Source organism: Tetrao urogallus, assembly GCF_951394365.1.
Source record: "Tetrao urogallus genome assembly, chromosome: 8".
Taxonomy (NCBI): Eukaryota; Metazoa; Chordata; class Aves; order Galliformes; family Phasianidae; genus Tetrao; species Tetrao urogallus.
Genome location: NC_136821.1, coordinates 26703263 through 26731059, shown reverse-complemented (window position 1 = coordinate 26731059; position 27797 = coordinate 26703263). Strand labels below are relative to the sequence as shown.

The window sequence follows — 27797 nt, the reverse complement described above, 5'->3', positions numbered from 1 at the left end:
AATTAAGCTGTGCTCATGCATCACCTTGACTTTCATATGCTGCCATCATAGCCACCCAGTTTATCTCTGTGATAGTGGCTTTGAGGGGTCATATTCATTCTGTGTGGTAAACCAACGCTCACTGGAGACAAAGTTGAGATTCCCAGACAAAGTTCTGGAAGCAAACAATGACTTAATGAACTCAGCAGCATGTTTTCTATGCATTCTTCAGACTAAAGCTCTTAACAGTTTCCTGCCTATAAAATAGGAAACAAGCAGCACGTGAGCAAAATTACTACCTGCTCACCTCTGAAACTTCATTTGAGACTATTTTTTAGAGACAACGGGATTGAGGAGAGCCACAAACAATTCTCCTAATGCTGCAGTGACAGAGAAGCCCTTTGCAATTGTGTTTAGATGCCTCATTTCTTTTTTTTTTTTTCCCCCCAGCATGCAGAAGTTTCATAATCTCAATGCAAATACACTGTTCACAACAGCGGGAATCCAAAGCCTGACCTACACACACAGTGAGCAAACTGAAAGAGAAAACAAACGGATGCTGACTTTCTTGAGATCATAATCAAGACCTTTTCAGTAGATTAGACTGCTGATAGGTGAAGGCTGACTAAAAATAGAGTGCTGAGGAAATGTTTAGAGCTCTCTGAACTGCAAGTTCAGAAGTCACACACTCTGAAGGCCAAGACAGTGAAGCCCTCCACTGCTAATTTTACTCATCAGCAAGAACTTTTTTTTTTTTTTTTAAATATTGCTTACATACTGACCGCTTTCAATTTGAGCTGATGTTTTCCTTATCAGGTGCTTGTTTTTAAAGAAGAAAAAAAAAATCATAAGCATTAAAATAATTCAGCAGTTCCGAGAGTAAAGCTAGGAAAAAGTTACGATGCTTTGTTAACATTTAAGCACTATCCTGACCTTGCTTCAAAAGACAAAGTTATATACAAGGAAATACACTTTCAGGACCTGACTTGAGAACTTTACCCAAGGCCTTTGCACATAAGGTACACTTAAGTGGAGATACATGTATTCCTTAAGCATTCCTGAAGGTATAGTTTAAACATGAACAGTACATTACGCTGCTGTTTTTGAAATTTGCCTTCTCTCATCAAAGTAGACAGGGGGAGCAATCACTTGCAGAACGCTTCTCAGATTGCAGAGCATTTGTTTTCTTTTTGGATTTTGTTTCTTTTGAACAGAAAGTATTAAAGAACACTCTGCTTACTCATGTGATAAAGCTGTCCAAGATTACCAAACCCCAAGCACAGTCCATCTCTGCTGTATCTTTCTTCGCAGACTTCCAAGACCAGAGACATGACAACATCCTCGCCGAAACAAGCAGCAACACAAGGGGCAAGGAAGCAAAGAATCAGCTCTCCTAATCTTCGCACTGCAGCAAGCCCAGCAGAAGCTGAGGGTGTCAAGAAACAGAATGAGTAAGCAAGAAGTGGGTGTTTCAATATGTTCATTTTCCTCCACTATTTCCATTTCAAGTGTCAGCTTCCCAAAATGTATTTAATTTGTACTATAAATTTTGATTCCAAAACTCTTGCCATGCTGTTCAACAAAACAGTCTGCACATACGCATGTAAGAGGAAATATTGCTCGAAACCCTAATGACAGCAAGGGCCCTTGTATGACATCTGTTGCAGCTACATTGCTTCCAGAACTGAAATAAAATGAAGTTTTTTGGCTGGATGGATCCAATGACAAATGAGAACCAATCTCCCTTCCATATTTCCTTCTCTGCCCAGTCTACGTCAAGCTTTCATTCAGCAGCAGTAGCAGATTGCTGACAGCTTTGTCAAAGTTTGCTATGGGCTTCTAATCACAATTTGAGATTTTATTACAACAGTATCTTTCTGACTCCTCATTACAGCTAGTGTTGTTACATTACTCCAACATACCAGGTTGTGTGGGTTTTTTTTTTTTTTTTTTTTTTTTTTTTTTTTTTTTTTTTACTTTTTTAACATACTAAGTTTTATTTAATCTTGGTATCTCCAAATCCAACTAAACTAATGAAAAAACTTTTCTGGAAAAGAAGGACTCTTTGCTGTAAAAGTGTGATGAAAGCTATCTTCCATGTCTCGAAAGGAAATAAGCCCATCCTTAAGAGCTCTCTCCTGGCTACCAATGGCAAGCTTCTTAACAGTTCCACTGCTAGCCACATTGACATTAGCCATGAACTAGCTCAATTGGGGGAAGGAGGGTTGAGTTTGGAATAGTATCTTCACCCCACTGAGCAAGAGGAAAGAAGGCAGACAAAAGCATATCACATGCAGTAAAAGCACCTAACAGGAGACACTGCCAAACAGTGCTCTGCACATGTCATGCTTAACTCAGCACGTTTCCCATGGGGCCAGACAGCATTGCAGCCAGTCCTCTGCAGCCAAGGGTGCCTGTCACCAGCTAGCCTTACATTTGCAAGCCTTCAGTGCCTGCCTCCAGCAATACATGCACACCCACTGTGGCAGGATCTCTGCCAAAGTTCCACTAAGTTAGGCCTTTTCTTCAACCAAAACTTCAGGAAGGTCAGGCTGCGTGTCAGTCACCAAACTCTTCCCTTAATCTACTGCACATACAGACACTGTTACTGGACTCCTCAGAATGAAGCGCTGCACAGACACCTACTGCTTTCCAATAATTATTTCACAGCACTATACAAAGGTGCCATGGCTTCTGTAATTCATACCATTAAAAAAAGTCCTCATTAATAAGAATCATAACCAACAGCGAAGAAACATTTAGTGGAAGGCAAGAAAACTTACCGACCCATGCTCAGAACACATCCCCCCTGCGATAATAAAGGAAATAAATCCCTAGCAATGCATTACCCACCCAGCACAACCCATTACTCACTCTAGCTGAGTAGAACAGAATTTCACAAGCTTGTCAAGGGGCAGAACTTACTGTATCAGCTCTAACTTTTATTGTCGCTTTGCTCTGCAAACATAATCAAAATGGCAAATAAATATCGACTAATGAATTGTAAAACTAAACCCCTATATCTGCAAAAGCTGTTAAACTCTTCATAATTATGCTGTTAAAAACAAGTAATGTCTGTTTGAGCCCATTCAAACACTGCTGCAGAACTGTTTGAAAATATGCAGAGAGCAGAAAAAACCAAGTGTGGAATTTATTACCAATACTGTGGTCTTACATCAATACTTCAGGTCTTATATCCCAGATTATTTGTGTACCGTACCAGAAATTGTGTATGCAGAATAATCCCCAGCACAAGGAAAGCAAAAGACTCATCACCTGAACAGAAGAGTCCTGCAAGAAAGACAAGGTGAAAATAGGCACAGAAACTGCATGAATGAAGGCCAACACTTTACTCAGATTTCGACATGGTTCTTTCTGAGCAGATCTTCAGCTCCACTGACTTTCAGAGCAATACAGAATGAGCTGAAGAATAGCAGAAAGTAAAGCCACTGATTTTCTTACTGAGGTACAGCACAGAACATTGCTCTCCCTACCTGACAGGGGACAGGAATGATTTGCTTCCCTCTGTAAGGCTGGAACACTGCCAAAGGAACAGTTAGGATTAACTAGTATTCCGTAATTAAGAGTTTTATGGGCAGCCTCCCTTAGCTTTATAACATACATAAAACCTTGAGCTGTCCTTGAGAACTACTAAAGGTTTCCAGAAGATTTTCCCTGCTAGCACTACAGTAAGCTATCAACTGTGAATTCTGCACATAAGCAAGTTTGTTTTTACAATGCCCACAGACAGAAAAATCTACAGGCCCTGTGTGCTGGCAGATGCTGCTTAACTATAGTCAGCAATTATCCTATTACTATACTTTAATCATTAATGTTGGTGAAAGTCATTTTCTCTAAGTCCTTACAACATCCTTACCAGCAGCACATCTGTTAAGGTGGTTTACAGTTCAGGTTTTCACATCTCTGGGAGTCAGTGACCTCAACTATTTTACAGGTCAGGTATCAGCTGAAGTACACACTCAGACACAGCTTCCTTATATGATTAAACACCCGATTTAAGGCTGAGAAAAAAAATCTGTTGGTTTTTTTTTTTTTGTCCAGTACTCCATTGTCTAATGAGCTGCAAAACAGCTCTTCTTGCAGCACTTCACCCTTTCCATCTCATTTGAAAACTGGGCAGAGATGTATCATGGCAATTGGTATGGAGATGAGCCAAGTAATTCAGTCCTCAGGCGGATTTCACTTTAATTGAAATTCTCATGTGTTGTTCATTCCCAAAAGATGTGTCACTTCACAAAATCCGGTTCACAGAACTACAGAAGTTGCACTTCTTAACTGTGACTAATCCTAATTGGTTTTAGATGCAATAAGTCCAGAAGCTCTCTGCAGCCTCTGGAACGAGCACCAAAACAGAAAGCAAGAAATTGTGTTTTCCCATACAAAAAAAGCAAAGTAACTTTCCATAAGGCATAACATCCTTACTAAGTCAGTTCCATATCTAACACCTCTAACATGAAAAATATTATATAAAATGAAAAATAGCTAAGATGGATGCAAGTACTCTATTTTATTTTCACACATGTTCCTTGTCTGTTGCAAAGCCTCATAAAAAGTTGAGCACTAGCAGCTACAGAGAGCCCATGCTAAACTACCCCAGATGTCTTCTGCTCATCTCTTCCTTCAGTGGAAGGCCAAGGGACCTAAATTACACCTTGGAAGCTGGGCCAAAGTTACTTATGCAGTCCACGTATCCGAACTGCCATAAACGTCTGCAGCATTGATCAAGCCTGTATTCTTGACATTCATTCATTTACAGTTTCATATACTGTATCACTTGGCTTTGGATGTGTGAAGAACCACAAACAGAATCTGCTGTACATGAGCTAACAAGGCAGAGGCTTTAAGCAAAGTTCTGACCAATCTGAAAGATGGTTTTAAACAGTACAACATTTTCTATATTTCTCCATGCATTTTCTGCTAAATCACTTGTTGCTGTTGATGTCAAAGAAGGGCTAAACAAATGCAGCTGCTAGCTTTTAAATCTTAATGCCTTCAGTCTTTAAATAAATGTTTATATCCAGCAGATCAATCTTACACCCTTTCTTCATTACTACGCATCTCAAGTACTCATCACACACAAACCAGATTCACTGGTATGTATAGCACACACAGCAAACTCACACAAACAGCTGGTTGACTTTGTTTGTTTTATGCTGAAAATGTTAATTCACTCACATTGATTCAGTTTTGACTGGAGCACACAATTTCCTTTTTACCTCCAGAACAGACTTCTTGCCAAATATACACAAGATCAAGATTCTGAAATTGCATGCAAGCATGTACATATTCATACTTTAAGGAAAACACTTTCTCTTCTTTTACTTATCTTCTTTACGCATCTGTTCCCATGCTTAAGGTTGCTGTTTTGGCAAATAAAAAACACTCTGAAAATGAGTCTCAAAAAAGTAAACAACATACTGAAGCTAAAGCACAAGACAATTTAGATGTCCATGTGGACAAGCTATTGCAATGTCACATCTCCCCATAATTTAAAAAGCTGTCTCAACATTTACACAGTTAATCCACAAGTTTGCAGCAAATATAGAAAGACAGTATCTGGCACAGTTAACCGTATTTGGTTGTGACTTACATCACAAATTCAGCGGGAGGTCATCTGTTTTAAAGCAAGGGCAAAGAATGGACCCACTTGTACAAAAGTGATGCTTTAAAAGTCCATTTCCGTGATTATAATGAATAATCCACACAAAAAGCTTACCATTTCTCAAAGCACTCCAGTCCATGTTGTCACTGTTCTAGAATTTACTCAGCTTCATTACATGAATTGCTTGAGTAGTAATAAAAATACAAGTTATTTTTGCATTTACAGATTATCTCCTCCCTGTCAATGATCATGTTTTCTTTTTTGCACATCCCTGATGCACATCTGTGGCAAAGTCTGGATGGTATCAGAATCTATCAGCAGAGGAGTATCAGTTGGAAGAGTTGTACCATCTTTTTATAATACAGTTGCCTCCCAAAAAGGTTTACCTAGTTCATCTTCTAAACCGACTTCCATAAAAACACACATATTAGCAACATAATTTAATATCTCAAGCTCAGTTTTCTTTCCAAGGCTAGACACTTCTATTACAGAAGGGCCTATGATCATCTGCCAATGTAGTGACATCTTCTTGTTGAGCTCTACTCAAACCTGGCAGCAAAAAACTATGCCGCTTCAGAAGGGCCAGGCAACCAGAACAGGGCCACGGGAATACCTGGAATTGGTCTTGAATCAACACATGGCACAGTGGGAACCACTGCAGAAGCCATGCACAAAAATCAGCAGAGCTCACTGCTCCTTGAAAACAAGAGTCCACAGGCCTAAGTTTTAATGCATTCCTATCACAGTCCAGAAAATAACAGCTATATACCTGATGCTTGCTTCTTTCATGATACAGACAGTGTCAGCCACAATTTGCTTTGCACATGTAACCAAGCGTGCCTGGTGGATTCATTCAGCACCAAAAATCATTTTTCCATCAACAACTGAAATAAAGCCTGTCCTCCTATACATGCATGCCCATCTCCTCTGCTCCAACACTTGAGTGTGCAGATTCTGCACTTTTGACTGCAACCAGTTTTGCAGAGCTTGCTTCAGCACAAAAACAGTTACCCTTCATCAATGCCAGAAAAACAAATCATTTAAACCTAATCTCTAATTAGCCTCGATCAAAATACATAAATACGATGTCAAAGCACTCTCATAAGGCCTATCTAATCAGTTGAAAATCTTCCTTGGGTTAACAGCCCAGAGGGCAAGATTTTGCTAAATACAAGTATTTTAATACTGACAACATCCATGAAAAGCCTGAAGGATTTTCATTTCTAGCCTACTTCCTATTCTCACAAAAAAAAAAAAAAAAAAAAAAAAAAAAAAGGAAAGAAAAATGAAATTATGAAGAGGAAATAATTCATCCATCAGCTTCAATGCTCCAGAAAAATCAGTGGGGCAGCATTTAGAGTGAAGTTCAACCCAGCACAGGGAAAGCTGGCCTGATCAAGCCCTCTCAACACAGAAACGGAAGAAAAAGCAGCAACCGCTGCCCAATGGTATTTACAGGATAAACTGAGAAATAAAACCATCTTCTGTGTTTTAATCAGATTTTTCTTAATATTTTAATATGAATTAGTTAGCAAAAATACATTTTATTCAAATTGCAAGTAAGAACTACTGATTGCATCTGAACTTAATTTAACCAAATGGTTTCTATGTGATTGGACAGGGATTATCAGTGAACTAACGCAAGCAAGCAAGTTTGCTCTAAATCATCACATTCAATTAAATTAATGGTTGTGCTAGTCAGGAAAGCAGTGTATTGTTTTACAGTGAAAATTTATAATACTGGTTTATGAAGAAATACTGCTTTATATTAAATCAGCTTTAAAGCAGAAAGTACATTTTGCATCCAAAATTCTGTAGCCGACAGGGAAAAAGGGAAAGATGTTAACTTGCTTAATTTGGAACCAGATTACTGTCACAAAACATTCTGTAGTAATATGCTGCCTAAATGATGCAATAAAATTATTTACTCATTCAACTATTCCAAGGAACACTAGGATCATGTTCGGATACAAGCATCATAACACATCTTCTGGAAGGACAGTAAACAGAAGGACACGAGCACAAACAGTAGAGGCCCTACATTACAACTCTGCAGTGAGGAGAAAACCAAGGCAATTGGGATGGTCAGTATAAGCCTGTGAAAGATAAATTACCATGAAGAACCATATTACCATAACAAGTGACAAGCATCTTCTGAAAATTAGAGATGGAATACACAGCTCCACTAAGCATCCCTGGCCTCCCCATCCTTCTCTGCTTACAACTATGAGCACCTACGACAGAGGATCTGTAGGTGCTCCTCAAATACCCTCAATGTGCCACCACACTCCCTCCCTCCCTCCCAGCTGGACTGAGTCACTATGCTGAGCACCCCCAAGTACAACTGTGAGCACGGACCACAGCTGTCCAGCTCCCATCACAGCCTCCCTACCCAAATGCAGAGCTGCTGAGCTTTCCCCAGAAGTTGCCAACTTGATGGCATCCACCCTCCAGCAACATCTGCAGTAAGGTTAGAAGGACAGAAACATTCACCAAGAGCATTAGCAGCTTCCTCATGAATCCAGAGGAAAAAAAGCACAGAATATCATGTAACATGCACGCTGCACAGCTTTCCTTACATGATCACAGGAAGGTAATTACAAATGAGAAAACAGTTTCCAGGAATTAAAGCCTTCGGAAAAAATATGTGCACTTCTTTATCTGAATGGTTTTATAGGCTGCTCAAAAAAAGCCACAAACTCAATTTGCTACTGCAAATTGCAGACGGACTGAGAATTTCCTCTTGGACTTGAATTACATGCTGTTCTATGGCAAAAATTAGGAAGTAGGAAGTTGCTTAACTCATTTTCTTATGAAGCACCACACTTAAAGCTGTTATACAAACTGAAGCCTAGGATGGTGGTGTAGTTATCTGCTTTGTGTGTTTCTAATGTTCTCTGGTCACGGTGACATTTTATTAAAGGAAAGAAGCAACAAAATCTACTTCTATTTTTATTACTTACGTGTCATTACCGGAAAAGACTTGAAGGGTGTTTGGCTAGTGTTTTAACTGATATTTCTCCATATTTCATCCATGGAAGCTAGAGCTGTTCATGCCAAAAATACTCAAAACAAAGAGTTGCAGGAAGAAATTAAAAAAAAGGATGAATTGCAAAATTTTCAGTTCTCAATACTGCATTCAGCTGTAACCTCCAGAGCCGAGTTTTGTTTTATGTAACAGAAGACAAAAAACAGGTGTTGGAAATGAGCATGAGCTTGATTCTCTGCATGCTGTCCTACTATGAACAGCACACACGACTCTACATTCCCCCTTTTGTATGTCCCAACAGCCTCAGGCAGAACAGCCAGACAGCAAGCTCCTCATCCTAGGGCTTTTTGCATACCTTTACAACTTGTCATGAGATAATTTTGCAATTAGATCTTACTTGGATGGGACAATCCACTAGAAGTATGGCTTGGAGGAGACCAGACTCTCTCTCAGACTAAATAATCTTTGAAGAACAGAACAGGTTACCAATTCAGATAGTCAAAATTGTCAATTAACTGGTTTCAATCCAAACAGCCAAGATATAACATGTAGCATTCAGATACCCAGAACAACATTTGTCTGGTGGCCGACACTGAGTACATTTCCATGATAGAAGGAGAAATCCTGGCCTTCTCACCACTCACATGAATTCCACAGGACGGGAAAGTAATACACCTGCTCTATAGACACACATCCAAGTATTAGCAAAAGCAGCAGGAATAGCTGTGTAACAGACAGATTTCCATTCCCATGGTTGTAACATTATAAAAAACACAGAATTTGAGAAATTAAATAGAACTACAAAGTAGAGTAACAGCTTGCTGAATTTTGGTAACAGTAGCCCCAAAGGAATAATAATTTTGGGGCTGCAGATGTGATTGTTCTGAAATCCCTTTCAATTTGTATCCAGCATAAACTTGTGAAAGTTTATTTCCCCCATAAAACTGCAGGTTGAGACTTTTCCATTGCTCATCAAACACTCAAACAGCTCCTTACACTGTACAATCTGCGCTAGTCCTGTCATTGTTTCGTAGAAAATTGGTTAGCAGAACATCTACCTTTCAGTTACTTTCATCACCTATTTAAATATGAACAACTTAAGTCTGAAATTCTCCTCAGACTCACTAAGCACGCCCAGTATTTTTCTTTGTAGTCAGAACTTACAGGAACTATAAAATATAACATGATTTGAAGACTTTTACTCCAAAATAAATGTAATATTAACAGTGCTGGCAAATTTCAAAGGGAATGTGGAAGGAGGAAAGAAATAAATGGTGACAATTCTGATTCCTTACGCTGCAGACGAGAGAGACAAGCCTGACATCCTCAAAGCCATCTGGAGAAGAAAAACAATTTCACTTCTTTGTTAATACAGTTGTTTAGAAGTCACATCCTTTTGGAGAGGGATGCTCCTTTATCTCAAGCACTCCTTTATCATTCAACGTAAGAATTTTTGCTGTCTTTTTCTATGAATTCTCATTTCTCTATTTCTCCAGACTCATATTTAATCAGTGCTGCACCTGCCATGCTTCCTGGAAAGCAGATTACACCAAGTAAAACAACTCTTACTGCACTGAACAGTGTCCTCATAAACATCAGAGTCTCTGCTTGTCTTTCTGTGTTACCAAAGTTAACTACATACAATTTTATCTTTGTCTAATGATTTGTATTTTCTCTTCCCCCAAAGACAAAGCATGGTGTATTTACCTTTGAAATTGCTACACAGACTAAAAATTCACCATTTCATCACAACAAAAATAGTGCAACTTCAGCCAACACACCAAGAAGGTAAACAGAAACTAGTAAGTTAGCTTGCATGCAGAAATGGTGATTCTACATTTTGAAGTACTTGAACACTGGTAGAATCTACTATGGAAACTAACCAGAGCTCTATATTTTATCAAATACAGCACTAATTTAAAAAGTGTGATTAAAAAAAAACAACCATAGAACCACATCAGTGCTTATCAAGTCTGTTGACAACACAATATTGTCACCCTCACTTGCTCAGTAGTGACAAAGCAAGGAAGCCAGTACCACAAGTCTTCACACCACAGCAACTCACTCCCATACATTTTGACAAGCCCTGATCCTGTAGCAATGACATAAGGTGATGTCATGCAGAACCCAGGAAGCACTTACGTAACTCATTTGATTCTTAGCTTTGAGCTATGCCAGCATAGTCCAGAAATAAGACAGTAACAAGGATATGGTGGATAATGAATGAAAAACATCCATATCTGAGTTAAATCCACAGGATGATCAATACCACAGTGACTTACATCAGCCATCACAACAGTTTCAAATGTAGCACAGATTTCATTCCAACGTAGCAGGTAAAAACCAGCACTGCATGGACAAAAGCTCACAGACATAGTGTTTTTTATTTGACAGTGTTATTGATGACCTTTGTCATAAACTGATGGCCATTTTCTTTGCAATCAAAAGTTCTAAATGGCAAGATAAGAGACAAAGAGCAGCAGCATTTGGATGTCAAGAAATGATTATGAAGCCGCTATTTATAAATGGCTGCAAACTCCAGCAGAGGTTAGAAGTATTTAGTCAAGGCCTCGTTAAATCACACTGTAAGCTTTCTGCCACTGCTCTCCTGTTGTATACATCCAGCCTATTTCACCAAGCTGGCAGATGCATCCAACAGTGCCACATCATCTGTTCTGACTTCAACAACAAGCTTCACAGAAAGAAGAGTGGCTAAACGCAATGAAGTTTCTGCACACAACCTGCTCTTCTCATGAAATATAATAATACAGGAGAAACACTACTCAATTTTAATTCCATTCATGACACATTTCTATGCTCCAGTTCAGTGGCAGGGTTTTAAAGGTAATTACAACCTCTGCAATCTATATTAAAAGATATTTCAATATCAAGCAAGCCTTCACCTGCCTCAGAACTGCACATTCCGCTCCATCATCTTCACCTGTTTGTTTTCCCTAGAAAATTACACTATCACTGTGCATCTTCAGTGCTCTGGCAATACAGCATTCAAAACCTCCTCACCCTTAGCTCCAAGCAGGCGTTAATTAACACAAGCAGCATCAGCAAAACATCTACAACAGACTGCAGGAAAGGTTCCTGCAGTTAATAACTCCTTACAAGCCCTGCTTTCTTGCTAAACAGTCCCTCCCCTACAAGCCCACTGTTGCACTACACACAACATACATTAAAGAGAAGGAGATGGGAACATTTGTTCTCCTGCAATTCTTTGAATGCTTCCAGATACAATTACTGGCAACCCTGTTTTTCTTTGCACTTTCCAGAACAAAGTGGAGTGGAGTCTTCAGAGAAGAAGATACCCAGACAGATCTGTAAAATCAAATATGAATCCATCATCATGAGTCATTTAATTAGGCAGCTTTGCATGGTTAGAAGTGACCTGCTGGGAGAGAGAGTGGTAAACTTCTCATATGGTATACAAACTCTAGCAGGAAAAAAAAAAAAAAAAGCAAAAACAACAGAAGAGTCAACAGCAACAAGAGCATTAATCATTATTATCACTGAAAACACCATGAAGCTTATCTGAAAAGTTAAACAACCACTAGAGATGATCAACAACACTCCAGAGTGCATTGCCTGGATTATTTTACTGCTATTGATCACCAAGTTACCAGCGAAAGTGAATAAAAGTTGCATTTCTTGGTGACATAATTAGAAGCTCTGTAACGTGCCAAGCCACATCAGGTCCTTCCAGAAGGATGCTTATTAAATCCCTGAGGTCTGGAGTCTTAAATGCTGGTGAAACGAGCTGTCTGCAAGAGACTTAGTATTACAATGTCAGTAGAACTGCCACTACCAATACAGCAGAGTGTGACAAATACCGTGAATACTTTCCTCAGCATAGTGAGATCATTTACACAGCAGCCAACATACAGTGACAAAACCCTGAAATCCAGCATTTTCATGAACTTAGAAAAGGGAGGAAATAATGAAGTTTGCCATAATTAGGAAACAGTAAGATCTGCTGTACAGGTTAACAAGTAGCCAGAATAAGTGAGAGTAACTGATGAGATCAAGTCACACAAACATAGAGTGCATCTACACTCCTGTATTCTTCTTTCGTACCATTCAGCCTCATGTTTACACTCATTCACTGATTATTGTATAGGAGCATGATAAGCCTTAAGGGTTATGTAATGTTATGACCAAACACTGGACAAGGATCCAGATATCAATCATGAAATGGAAAATAACCTAAGTTCCTGAAGATAAAATGTACTATGAACAGCTGCTAAAATACAGAAAGGAATGACAAACAAATCCAAAAAAATATAGACTCATGTTCAGTTGTACTAATCAATTAATTCAACATTACCAGGAAAGTTAGAATAATTTCTATTGTCTAAACTACTAATTATTGCTACTTGCTGTAATGAAATGGAAAACACAGCAGCAATAGCACAGTAGCAAAGTCCTTGGCTGCAGCAAGTGAGGATATGCTCAAATACAGCCACCATGGACACAGAAACAAAAAGGGAAATTCTGCTGACACTTCAAAGCCTCAAGTATGCAGGGATTTCTTTCTAGCAGGATCCCCTTGCTTCCACTGCCAACTCTTAAATGAGGTCTGGGAAGAGGTGGACCCTGACTCCATCCCTTCCAGTCATTCAGATGATTGCATGCACCTGAGCTCCCCAGGTTGGCCCCGACTTCCACCAGTGCTCCACCACTGCTTCATGCCTTGATTAGCATTTCCACTACACTTGCTATGAGAGGCATTCATTGTTCCTATTCTAGAAGTTGTAATTCCTTTACAACTGCCAATATCTGTCACTCATGAAGATCAGCATTTGTTTCTGGCGCCAAGAGGTCTGCTGAAAAGTCATCTAAATTCACTACAGATTAAGTCCTGCTTTGATGCAACAAATCTTAAAAAGAATACCTGATATCTCAGACACACAACCCCTCCACGCAGCCAATTCTGATGGCACAGAAGAGTGCTCTGTACTCCTTTGCTACAGCAGCATAATATAGCCTGTAGCTCTTCTTTCTCAGGCAATGAACGCAGCAGCTTTCTGCAGAAACTTCCAGCTCAGGCTGAAAGTAAGCGTTGCACTTTTCAAGCAAACCCACAGCACTATGAAGACAACATTTGCTCTTTTGCATTCCCTCGTTCTTCTGGCACTCATTTCAGAGGCACCTTTCCATCTTTCAAGAAAAGGGACCTTGAAAACATCCATGCACAAGTTTATTTCAAAGAACCACCATTAAAAATCATTATACAGATAACCTAGTATACCACCTTTAATTTTAGCTAACTCTTGACGAGCTTGTTTAAAATTGATATTGGTCTATACATAAATTCTCTTTTAAAAATCCTTTTTAAATAAGCCATGGTAACTTGTAATTACAGCAGGCCAAAAAGAATAACAGATAACTCCTAAAAAGAACTTGCAATGTTGCCAAGTTATTTGGCAGTGAAAACCATACTTTGCCTTCTTATACACACGCCTCTGCTCCAACTCTCAATTAAAACAGTCTTTTTTCTTTGAAAAGAATGTGTATTCTGCAATAATTATGAAGTTTAGCTCCTAGGTTCACTGAAGGAAACAAGACGATCATTTCCCACTGCTACAACTGCGCAATACTGCAGAATTTAGCCTACAAAGTCAATGTAACATTCTGTAAATTTTAATAGGCATGCCAAGTATATGCAATGCATAGATAGATGGTGTTGCATTGAAGGGCAACATGCCCAGTTTGGCACCCTAAGCCCGGTCATGTTCAACACAAACAATCATGATGATGGATTCACAAGTAGTGTCCTTCCCAACTCACCTAGCACTGTTCCAACAGCTCATTCACAACCCCTTCTTTACTGGTCTAGCAGTGTCCAGTCAGAACTCCTGTGGCTAGGTCAGTGAAAGAATTCTGGCCATGCCCAAGCAGAACTCACACAGCTAGCTCAGTAAATTGTGCCGTTTATTAGCAAGAGATTAGATTGTTTTGAATTGCCAGTGATAATTCATTGTCTGCTAAGCATGTGAAGTTCAATTCGAAGCATGTGCCAAGAGCGAAGAAAAATTCAGCCCAGCCATAACTGAGCTGAGTTATAAAACCAACTCTACTCTCCATAGCCACGTGTGCAATCCTTACCAGCAGCTAAGGTAGATAGGTTGAGAAGAGAGGTTCAGCCTGTCCACTGACTCCATGAGTAAGAGAAGATCCGCGTCTGACTTGTCTGCAATGATATTTTTCCTGATCTTCTGTCTCTCAACCCATTTCTGCGCTATTTCTTAGTCTACAGGTGGAACTTGAGTAACTCCAGTTATTACATACCTTTGTTTCAATGGACATAAAATTATCTCACCTCACTTTTATAGGTATATTATAAAGAATTCAGAACACACGCATAGAGATGGTAACACCTTACAAGCAGGTAGCTTTTGGGAGCGCAACGTGTTATACTGAATGCATAATAAGCAAAGTGAATGTTCAAAGGACATCTTTTTCTGTTAAAAAGATGGCAGACTTTTGGCGCAGGGTAGCAGTTAAGCAGTTTGGTACCAAATCCCCATCCCAGCTTCTAAGATCCTTTCCCCACTTCTAAGATCCAGTACGTCAAGTTCTCCCGATGTTGCTGACATCTAAGGTTACCTAGGCAACTATTACAGACCACAGAACTTGGCCTGAGAGTCTCCATTCTGCTCCACTTCCCACACCACTAAATGGCACACAGGCTGCACTTTGTTCTTGCACCCCTGTGAACGGTCTGTACCTTAGTTTCCAGTGAGCAATGCTACACCTTAATCAATTATTCCATGGATGGATGAGAAGATAATAAACAAGCAAGAAGGTACCATGTTCTTTTAATACACAGGTAATCTAGACCTGTAAACACATCACTATTTTTTTAAATGGTATTTGGAGAACTGTACAATATGTGCTCCTGGCTGCAAAATGCCACAACACAAGTCAGAGACATTCTGCAATCCCTGAGTGGGTGTACAAAGAGGTAAACAAAGTAAATGGCATTTCAAATTTTGCATTGCAATAAAGAGTTCTGGATTACACCACTTACGTGGTTTAGCTTTGGCGTATCTTGTGCCTCACGACTAACCAAGAAAGAAAGGAAACACTGCAACCTTTTACATGAGAAAGCTCATCTCTCCTCTCCTAGTGAATGGAACACTGTGCCCACACTGTTCCTTTCAAATCCTCAAATTTCTAAAAGGATGCCAACAGCACTCACAGTGGGATGGAGCTCAATTTATTCAAGATGAGAGCCAAGCATCTTTGGAGAATTTAAAAGTTCATCTGATGGAAGTTTGCAATTCCCTTTCTGCAGAGAACAGATACATACAAGGCAGACGCCAGCTGCAAGTCAGTTTTCTTAAGCCACGAAATATGCTGTCCTTTCCTATCTGGAAGTAAAGCTAGAATGGGATCAGAGAATACCCTTAAGGCTGGGGGGTTTTACTTCACAGACTGCAAGTCTCAAGTCTCCAAAAAGCTGCAGCAAAAAAATCACTCTTTCAGATGTCCTGGGCACTGCCCACAGCCCTGCAGCTTTCCAGCACCTCCTCTCTTTGGCACTGCTCTTCTGCCATCTCACTACTTAATGTGCTCCTCTTCATTCCCGCTGTGGTCTTGTCTCTGGCAAATGAGACCATCCATCCAGCACCAGAGCACGTCCAAATCTGAGTCCAAGCATTTACCCTCAGAAAAGGGAACTCTACAGGAAAAGGGACGGTTCTTTTTAATGGAACTCTAGCAGCCACAAGATTTTATCAGAAGTACTTACATGTCAGCATTTCACAGTATACGAGGCATCGTTACAGCGAAAGACACTTATTGTCTTTAGATTAATCAAAGGAAATGAAGTTATTAACCACATGTCATCTCACTGGATTAACCTTTTTTCCTATCCCTTCAGCTTTCTACCTTTCTACATGTCCTCCAAGCCAGGCTGCTGAGCACATGCAAAGCATGCTGCTTCACAACATCACTTTCACTTTCCCAAGCCAAATTTTTTACTTGTATTCCTTCTCTACTGCTGAAAATCAGCTTCTACAGAAAGGCAACACAGTTTATGGACTGGTAAAAAAAAAAAAAAAAAAGTCTTCAAAAATCAAGAAGATTGTTGAAGGGCACACTCTTACTTGGTGACCAAAGGACACTGGGGAAATGTTTGGCAGCCGATGAATGAACTCTAATTTGATCTCAGTGGTACTTGGATAAAAATCCTTTGAATGATTCACTCTCACCCTCAGCCCTTGAAATGAACTACTTGTTTACAAAGATGCAGGGGAAAAAAAAAGTATGGAGCGTAAAGAAAATTTTCATAGGCAGTCAGCACACACCACAGTAGCACTGCCGAGTAACTTCCAGCAAGCGCATTGTTCATTAAGTCATTTCTGTGTTGTTTTGTCTGCTCTAATAAGTTATTCTTTTTTGTTTCTACTAGGAGCAACTGTTATCCCCTGAAACCCATTCTTTATCAGTTGTCCAGGCTTAAACCAATACACTTCTGCCATAAAAACTTAATACAGCTTAAAAGTAGAATTACTTTAACAAAATTAACTACATTTTTAAGTTTTTAAGAGCCTGAAGAATAAAATTTCAAAACAAAATAACTTAGTATTGTGATTGGACATTTGTATTGCAGATGATCAGCTCAACTCACTCTCCATTAACAGCAGTGGGAAAACTGCCTGGTTTCACAGACTGCAGAAGCTGTGCCTACCCAAAATCTGCATTGCTCTAGGGAGCAAGCACCATAACAAATCATCACACTGAGAAAACCCACGAGCTGTACATACAGTATGACTTGCATTTTCAAATCACACAGAAGCAGAGCCAGTTTTATATAACATTAGAAAGCTCCACTTCCTTTGGGTTGCAGCTGGGTTTCCCTGTACCGAGCAGAGCACCACGGCTCAGGCGTTACACACAGAGCAAGGCCGACCCCAGCAGAGCTCCTGCTGAAAGCTGTGCAGCTCCCAGGCCCCCTGTGGCACAGAGCTCCGTCTGCTGCGGAACGCTCAGCATTTACCAAAAGTCTTTTTCATTAGATTAATGAATTCCAATATCTATTTTTTAGCCAGTGCTCACAAATGTTTTCACTCCAGTATTTATATCAGGTACCCTGGAGGTGTGTCATGTTCCAGCAGAGTACAGTTTTTAGTGAACTATAACATTTGTTAAATTAACTCAATAAAGCTTCTACATAATCTCATTTGGGGAAGAAAGAAAAGAGATCTTACAGTAATTCATTCATAGAGCTTTCCCCGATAGGTCTGGCTTCAGCAGTCACTTTAGCTAAGCAAAATACAACTGCTAATCAGATACTTACATATCATAGAATCACCAAGATTGGAAAAGACCCACAGGATCACCCAGCCCAACCATCCACTGATCACCAGCAGCTCTCATTGAAAATGAAAACTGTTGCATATGAAAACTGCTATGAAATTAAATTGCAAAAACAAAGAAAATCAAGTTGGATGGCTCTTCCAAACGAAAGTACAACTTATAAAAAAATGCAATGCTAGCACTCAAAAGTCATCTACATTTACAATGAGCTGCCTATACTCTATTTTAAAAGCATCTAAAGAGAAAACTCCAGTAAAAAGCAGAGTTGCTTACACTTTTACTCAAATAGCAACAGCAGACTAAGACTGCCTACTGGATCCAAGAACAGTTTATTCCTTTCTGAAAAAAATTATCCTGACAGCAAAGAAAAAAATTGGAACACTTATGTGTTATTTAGAATGGCAAAACTTCCCTAGGTTCTATAGGGCATGGAAAGCACAACAGGAGATGTCCAAACGGCTTGGAGCCACCCCAGGGCAGCTGGTGAGCCTTGCAGGAAAGAAGGACACAAAGCAACAGCAGCAGCCACAGAGTTAGCAGGAGCAGGGCAGGAGCTCCACAACATTATCAGCTTCACTCCTCTCCCTGACAGCCTCCCCTCCAGCACACGTCTGTATGACATTCGCTCCCACTTTTTGAACTTTGCTTGAGCTTCTAAACACTCTCACCCTCAGCTTCAGCCTGCTCTGTCCCACAGCTTTCCCTGTTACCTGAGCATTACCATCTGAGCCCTGTGTCAGACTTGCTTTCTGTCTTTTCGCTTGCAGACATGCTGTAGCTAACTTTCCTCATGAAATCACTGCCAACACACACAGGTTTGCTGACTTTGCAATAGGATCCAATGTTACCAAATTTATTAAATTCATGGTGCCTTTTTCAGCAGTATGAGTGTGAAAAGTTGTTGGTTTGTGTTACAATCTGAAGCTTTCTAAAAGAGACAAAATGCAAAGGAAAGTACAGCAGCACACACAAAGCCAAGATGAATAGATATGTTTCCATATGCAGCAGGCCCCTCTTAAACCACAAATGCACCCCACATTTCATTTATCAACTCCTTTTTTGTTGCATTTTCCCCCATAAGATACAATCTTTTTGTACTTCACAATCAAAACAGAACCACAATCCATCAGAACTGCCCAGTGAATTAAAAACATGCTGTGCATACCTAAAATACCCAGTACACGTAATTAGACCCAAATCATGCTGGTTGGATCGCTGCTCAGCACAGTTAGACAGACTGCGGGTCTGTAAAGGAAGAAACCTCGAGCACTGAGCTTTATCTGAAAGGTGCGTAACTGAAGTTGTATCCCAGTTACCAAAACAAATTTCCAGTGAAGAAAGAGGATTTGGGAATCCTAATTATCCAACGTCCTAATTATCTAGCACCTGTAGTCACTCACAACCATGCAAATCAATTCAAGACAACTCGATACTCAAAGTAATTCCTACTTTCTATGAAGCCCAGAACAAGGCACTGGGCAGCAAAGGCTGGCTCCCTCAGCCCCCAAAGCAGTACCAAAGCAGGATGAGATAGGTCAACCAGGAGAGAAAAGATTCCACAGGACAGAGAACCTCCTGGGAATAATCACTATGAATACACTCAAATTTAATGCTTTCTGAGTTATGTGAGCTCAGGATTCTCTCTCTTCTCCCATCTTCTTTTGCCAAGATTATCAAAGGCATGGTGTGACTACTGGTACTGCCCTGAGCACGCAGCTCAGAGGAAAAATCATTCACAGTAACATTTACAGCTGGGATGTTTTAAATCCCCCCTGTACACTAACAAGGTCATGCTTGGGTGTCTGAGGCTTGGGTGTTCTAAGGCTTCAATCCACCATTAGACATGCATGTCACAATAGCATTACCTGACATACAATGCTCCAAATTATTAATCACCTTAAGTGGTTCTGGAACAGGAATACTGTATCTCAGTTTACTTGCAGATAATCACTGAAGTAAGAGCATGTACACAGCCTCAATGGTCAGTGAGTTCCAACGTAACAAACACATGGCTTAAGAACGAGCTAAGACTAATGGATGTCACCACAGTAATTTAAACATATTTCAGGAAAGGACTCAGTAACCATGAAAGCGGTGCATTCTGAAATAAGAACTCCCCCAGAAACAGCACCTATATAGTAGGCTTCAAACCCAAAAATGTTTATGATACAGAAAGATTAAAGAACAATGCTTCAACTGTAAGTACACTTCCACATCAACAAGCATAAAGATAGATCTTTGGAACTGTTAGCATCTAGAAAATCTATTTAGCCTTTCCCAAAAGTTAACTTCTTAACCAAACCTAGATTACAGTTTAGAAACTAGCTATGTCAGAACCCCCAAGTCATACTGACTAAAAGAAAAATAAATAAGCTAGAATGCAAGAGTCTAAACATTCATATTAATCATCATTCCCCATTCCCTAATAAAATTGTAAAGACATTACAAAAAATTACACCTACCAGGTGCATCCCGGAAATAAAAAAAACATGCTAATTAGGTTTACGAGCAGTTAAATGTTTCTTTTGCCACAGAGGATGCCTTACTGGCTCTACAGTAATTGCTTCCATTTTTTACATTTGCTGCTGGGAAGGACAGAAAAATATATATCATTAACTGAAATAAAACATTTCTGTTGCAGACTCAGTTGATCTCAGTGGAACTACAAAATTAATAAAATATCATTATTATGAGGAATAGGATTTGCATCTCAGCACAGATATGAACACTTAGTGTTATTAACTGCTGCTGAGCATATTTGCAAAACAGTACAAAGCACTCCTTTGCTGCTGCCCTACCCACCAGGCCCATCACTCCAACAGAGCATTTCTGAACTGTTAATTAAGTACTTCTGTCTTTGGGTACACAACAAACAGGTTGATTTCTTTTTGACTTATCACCAACCTTGTCTCTTTGTCTTGAGAACAAAAACAACTGCTATCTCTTACCCCAGGAAATCTATCAAATGACTTCCCACACAGATCTGCTAGAACTGGTGTTTGCAAGCCAGCAGACAGGCTAAGTTACAGTTGCTGGTATCCTACAGAAATGATAATGCCCTCCCAGCTCGAAAAAAGGTCACCTTCAGAAACTTTCAGTGAAAGGCACTCAAATAATGTCGACTATTAGGACACTGCATGGAAAGACACTGCAAGCACTGCATTACTAGTACCCACATTTAAGAGTCCATGTGTTAACATCACATGCTTTACTGAACCAAGTGACCAGAAAGCTGCTCTATAGTTAGCAGTCAATTTCACAGAGAAGTTAGCTACAAATTCTTATGCAAACAGTTTGCCTTGTTTGTAAAATACTAACTTAAGTCTTACCTTGAGTCCACTCAAGTAAATGTAAAGGCTCTCACTGATCTGTAAGAAACTTTTAGTCAGGCCCCAACCTCTCTCTGAGCAGAAGTTAATCTAGAGAATTTGTGCATAACAGCGTCTGAAAACCACAACTACGGTACCATGTGGAAAATCTGACCATTGGAAACAAAGTCAGTGAAACATGAATGAATCCATGAAATGCAAAGAAAAGAAACCTTCGCCCCTTCATCACAGGCTGACTTGGTTATAAGGTACATATCAAAATGCTCCACAGCAAGTGTAAGAATCCTTGAGCATGCTCTACCAAAAATATGTATAAGAATTTACCTGGCAAAATGCAGATCTCTGAAAAGTTAGGAGAGCATAAGTATCTAGGAGAGCCTCCAGATTAGCATCGTATGCCTAAACCCCTGCCTGAATCCCATTTTATACACTGAAGTCTTTGCAGAATGCCTTACTACAGAAAATCATTATTGCTAATTTGATTCTAAGAACTGCAGGGGACCTAAATCCTTCTCACTACAAAGTTGTTATCTTAGGCACAGCAGTACTTGACCTCCCTACATTCACAGAATCATAGAATGGCCTGGGTTGCAAAGGACCACAATGACCATCGAGTTTCGATCCCCCTGCTGTGTGCAGAGTTGCCAGCCACAAGACCAGGCTGCCCAGAGCCACATCCAGCCTGGCCTTGAATGCCTCCAGGGATGGGGCATCCACAACCTCCCTGGGCAACCTGCTCCAGTGCATCACCACCCTCTGTGTGAAAAACTTCCTCCTAATGTCTAACCTAAACCTCCCCTGTGGCTTAGTTTAAGACCATTCCCCCTTGTCCTATCACTATCAATCCACATAAACAGCCATCCCCCCTCCTGTTTATAAGCTCCCTTCAAGTACTGGAAGGCCACAGTGAGGTCTCCCCAGAGCCTTTTCTTCTCCAAGCTAAACAAGCCCAGTTCCCTAAACCTTTCCTCATATCAGAGGGCTGGAGCACCTCTTCTCATCTTAGTGGCCCTCTTCTGGACCTGCCCTAAGAGCTCCACATCCCTCCTGTACTGGGGGCCCCAGGCCTGGACACAGTACAGCAGATAGGGCCTCACAAGAGCTGAAATTGTTTTATTTCAAAGGAAAAAGCAGGGATCAGGGTCCAGTCTGAAAGGCCCATAGCCCACCCTGAGGAATTATCTGTGCAATAAATGCAACAGTTCCACAGCATTGCTGAAGATGAACAGCTATTCCACTTACTGGTTATAACTCATTTGACAAAAGCAAGCTTGTAACCAGTACAGTTCCTCTTCCAGCCTGCTTGAATTAGATGCTTATGAAAAAACAGTGGTATAGAGAATCCCGGTGCAGAATCATGACTACATGCACTAAGACTACAGCAGTGCCTTTGCAATCCAGAAAATCTCTTCAAGATGCTTCCTCTTTCTAAAGCTGATAAAAAAATTCTGAATTATTAATGCAAAGTACTCTATTTCTAATCACTAGACCAACAATAACAGAAAAGTCACCCGTGTCTCTTAATATTTCAGTTTTCCTTACCAAAGGAATTCTGGGTTAGATAAAGGTCAGTGCAGGCTGGTATCCCAGCTACAGCAGAGCATGCATGCAGAGGCACATGAGAACATAAAAAGTGATCAGTCCTCCACTGCAGCTTCCCTTCAGCTGGTAGTTCGGGGACTTTGTAAGCCAGATGCCTCTGGTGCTTCGTGAAGCTCTCCTCCATCAGTTTGTCATTTTGATCCTGCTTGAACCCATTTACATTTCTGACTGTCACAGCTTTCTGTGGCTGTTACGAGCATGATTTAATAACATGCCACATCAGAAAATATTTCAAACTTGTTGCTATGTAACTATTACTGGGTTTCCCCCAATTCTTCTGTGAAAAAAGCAAGAATAAGAGTTCCCTATTTCTCTCTGCCCTGTGTTTGGAAATTTCCTTACATCTAAAATACCAACCTGCAGTTGGCTTTTTCCAAACTGACCTAAGGAACTTGTCATTTCATGGCAGTCTTTCCATGGTTAGGCACATCAGTCTCGCTCTTCTCTGCAACTTTTCAAGCTCTGCCATCTCCTGTACAGCGTGGTCTACCTATTTTTCATTTTTCCAGGGTACCTACAAATATGCCAAAGAAAGCAACTGCAGTAAAAGTACCACTGGCTATTAACCAATTAATCGATTAGAATAAATCTTAGCAACAGCTTCAGATTATTAAGCAGCTGGTATCTAAATGTAATCTTACACAGCAAAAAGCAAAGTAATTGAAGGTTACTGCAGAATTGTTAGTCCTGAAAACTCCAGTCTTCTCAGGAAAAAAATGTTCTGTGGTCACGTAGCACAGGCAGACTCGCCATGTACTCAGAACACGTGAGTTCTGTCATCATACTTTAAAATGCAAGCCAAAAGAAACTAAGCCTTGCATTCTTTTTTTGTCATAAGTTTTTAAAAGCTAAAAAAAGTCATTAGGGTAAATACAACTTCTTGAAAGAAAACGAGCAACTATCTTGATACATTCCTACTAATCAATCTGATTACAAAACACCAATCCTTGCAGTTCTTAGACTAGCAGCACATGATGAGCAAGAACAACTCATCTGGCCCTTAGAAAAATACCCGTGCACAAAAAAAGCAGCAAGTAAACTTCAGAACAACTTCATTAAAAGGAAAAGGTCTGTCAGCTCTAACATGACTAAAGTTAAAGTCTGATTCCACAGTTCCTACTTCAAGTTCCCTTCACAGGAACAGCCTATGTTATTAACGCAATACTGAGCTGTGTTATCTGCTGCAGTATCTTTAGACAAAGATCAGGAAGAAGAAAAACATGGCCCTGAAAGTACCTACTGCAGGCAGACAAAGCAGAAATAGAGCCTGATAAGCACTGACCAGAAATACGTTGGTAAGAAGTTACAAAATATTTAAGCAGGCATTACATAACAAATTACATGGCCTTCCTACCCATTTATTAAAATGCCCTTATGTGGCAACCTCAAAAGGAACATGCCAGAAGGAAAACACCGGTCAACTCTGCCTGGAACTCTGCACTAGAAAGGTGGCAAAATTTCACATGTAAAAGAGGTATCCAAATCTTTGGCCTCTGTTTTCTGACTAGAAAGTGGCTCCAATTAGCATTTTATTTGCAAACAATAGGCTCACAAATGAAAAAAAGAAAAAAGCAATATGGAAAGACTTGAACAGTAATTTAGTCAAGGTGTGCACTCCATGTTAAGGCTTTCTGGAAAATGGGGCTGGTTCTATCCTGCCTCACCCTTCCTCTCAATCCGTCCCCAACCATCACACACTGCTTCTTTCAAGCTCCTCACAGCAAACATCCTTTCCTGCTCCAGTTCCGTGGTACCACTTCTTACTCTCTTCTTGCAGTAATAAGACAAATAAAAAGACAGCTAATGCACATGTAATAGGGATATTTGCTAAAGCACAAGAGCACCTACAATCCTTTCTCATGAATGCTGTTTCGACGTTACCTCAAGCTGCAAAGCTGTGAACATTAGCAAAGTAAAATGGGAATAAAATATTCCAGCTACATTTTGTTCTTTTTCTATGAGCTCTCTGGTTTCAGAGGCCAAATATAGACCACTTGAATGCACTGAAGATTATCTAGAAGGGTTCATATTTTACTAATATATGCCAAATGCAATTTGCTGCAAGAAGTTTTTAAAGCAAATTGCTGCTCAGCCCTTTGCACTTAATTATCCCGTGGACACCAAAACCCTCCAACGAGAGCAACCGCAGCTTGCACTGGAACTGGGCTCTCCAATGCTGAACACAAAATTTGTGAAGCTCAAAAAGAAAGACTGCTGGGGGAAAAAAATGGTGTCAGAAGTGTATTTTGATCATTTAACCCTACAGAATTTTGACTTTGTGTTCCACTTGTGCTTAAGCATACCTTTAGAAACAGGAAAATAAGGCACGAGTGTTCAGTTCCTGCAGAATGAAGGCTTGCTCTCTGCTTCAACTGCTTTCTGAAATCCATTTTTTTCTAGCTGATAAGACCAGTTTAAGGAAAGCAGTGGAATATACTCTGGTTATGGGCTCTAAATACCACTGAGACAACATTGCTGGGAAGAGCAGCATGCTCAAATGGAGCCTCAAAAGAATCATACCTTAGAGATGAGTAGCCTGCAAATTCTCAAGTTCAGGTATCTGCTTTCAAACACTACCAATGCAATTTAATTTAATCAATCACCTTAGCAATTAACATTAAGCTGAATTATTCAAGATAAGTTATGGGACTGTTTGGCTCCTGGTATTTGTACCTGAAGACCAACCCAACCCCCTACAGTGGTGGTTCAGATTTACCTACAGGCACGCACCCTTTGTCCCACAGCCTCCTTCCCATTTAGCAGAGCTCCTCTCTGTAACATACCAGCCAAGACCCACCAGCCCTTGGCCATTAATTCATCAGGCTAAGCAAACCACTGTCTGTAGTTCTCGGTCCCTTACTCTTCTGAGCCCACCCTAGTTACTGTTACTTCCACCTGTCCCAGTTTGGATGCACAATTCCTAAACACAGGAAACAGATTCTATCCAGTATTCCAGATCATGAGTTACCATTTCCTCACACCGCATTAATACTTTGTGAACTGCCAGAAATAGCTCTGTCAATTATCACCACCCCAGGATGTATCTCAAGAAATTTTCTCCAGCTGGAAAGTGTACCACTTCGCTCAATGATAATGCTAAATGTCAACCTGTACTGAAAATGCCACGCTATCATTAAAACATATCTTGCATTTGTGATATTCATATTGCTGGTAAACTCTACAAAAACAGTGTGTTCTTTCCTTTGTACCCAAGATTGTGCATTTGCAGTTTCCAAAACCATCGCACAGTTCTGGAGTTCCAAAGCAGAACACTTTCAGAACTTTGTTCCTGATTTAGTAAAGCATTTACGAGTTGACGTTAAGTTCAGATTGAAAGCATTCAACATAGTGCACACTGGATGCCCTTAGAAGACTGGAAGTCACACTTAGTTAGACCTAAGGAGTTAGTATTTCAAGGCGGAACTTGTAAAGGACCCTCGGGGCTCTTTTGCACTTGGCTACCTTGGTCTCCTTTGAACGTTAAAGCTTTATAATGCAAAAGCAATCCTTTCGTTTATCCCTTCGTACTCAGAAGGGACGCACTCAGACCCAAGTATGCATTCTCCCCTTCTGGAACAGGGCTTTGCCGAGTGGTTTCACACGTTTAAAAAAATGAATACTCATTTCTCAGTGTTCCCACCGATGTTTCACAGAGTGCAAATCGCTACAAGAGAATTACACGTCAGCAAATGCTGAATTAACTTTGCCCAGGAGGCTCCATTCATCACCTGCCTAGAAGCCAGCGATCCGCCCATCCACCAGCAAGGAGATTCCATCTAATTGCAAACCACACATCGCTAAAAATTAAACGGCAAAAGAAGCACCAGCAAGCACGGTCCGAAGGCCGCTCTCCTCACCGGATCGTAGCGGAGACAAAGGCTGCAATACCGCCGCCAGACCCGCTAATATCACATGGGTGCGCACCGCGCGGCAGCGATCCGCACCGCGCTCCTCTCCCAGCCCGCCCGCAGTTAACTTGTGACAGCGCACTGCTGGCTGCCTGGGAGCGACCCGCTCCGCCTCGCGCTCCTTCAGCAGCGTTCCGCAGCACAGCTCCGCCGCCGCGCACCAACTCCTCAGCTCCCGGGGCGGCGGAAGGCGCCGGGTCCCCACCCGGAGCGGCACCGTCCCGACGCGCGGCCGCCCGTACTTACCTTGATGATGCTGCTCCGGCGAGGGGTGGCCTTGGCCGCCTCCAGGAGAGAGGCGTCGGGCTCGGGCGCAGCCGCCGGCACCAAGCCGCCTCCGGGGAAGCGCTCCCCGGCACCGACGGTCGAGACGCCGCTGCGGCGCTCCCTCCTCCTACCCGCCGCCTCGGGCTGCTCCTCCTCGGCGCGGGCGGCGGCGTCGGGAGGCGCCCGGCCGGTCGGCCGCTCCCTGCCACCCGCAGCCTCTGCCATCACCCCGCGGAGCGGCGGCAACTTCTGCGGGGCGCTGCGGGGGACGCCGGAGGGGAGGGCGGGATCGCGTCCCGCGGCGCTCCGTTCAGCGGGCGGCGACGGGGCAGAGGCCGGCTTTCCGCGGAGCGGCCATGCCCGGGGGCGGCCGGGGGGCTCGGCTCGGCGGGGCGGCGCGGAGCGGAGCCGGGAGCGCAGGAAGCGCGGCCGCAGCCCCGCTCTGTTGTGACAGGAGCCCGGGCGTGCCGTGACGGGCGGCGCTGACGGACGGGGCGCCGCGCCACTCAGCGCCGCCGAAGCCGCCCGCGGGCGCCCCAGCGACCAATAGAAGCGAGGAGGGGGCGCGCCTGAGGGCCGCCCGGAGGGCGTCGGGGCGGTGCGGGGCAGGTAGGGCTGCGGGACGCGTGCGGCGCGGGGCGCGCCGTTCTCGCCCGTAGCTGTGAGGAGCGAGCGCGTGCGGCGGGACGGGCGCGTGAGCGCTGCTGCACAGGGCGGCTCGCGCCGTGCCGGCGCGAGGAGGAGAGCGCAGCGGTTGCCGCAGCGGG

General features: G+C 41.7%; 1 protein-coding gene across 1 annotated transcript in view; it reads right to left on the bottom strand.

The window, feature by feature from the left end:
• Positions 1–27255, bottom strand: part of PLCL1 (phospholipase C like 1 (inactive)) — a gene marked incomplete at both ends in the record, with an annotated part of 183195 nt that extends 155940 nt beyond the window's left edge. The window contains one exon of the mRNA XM_079538888.1: positions 27010–27255. Within this exon, the coding sequence (XP_079395014.1) occupies positions 27010–27255 (246 nt within the window). The remainder of the gene's footprint in view (positions 1–27009) is intronic.
• Positions 27256–27797: the final 542 nt, after the last annotated feature.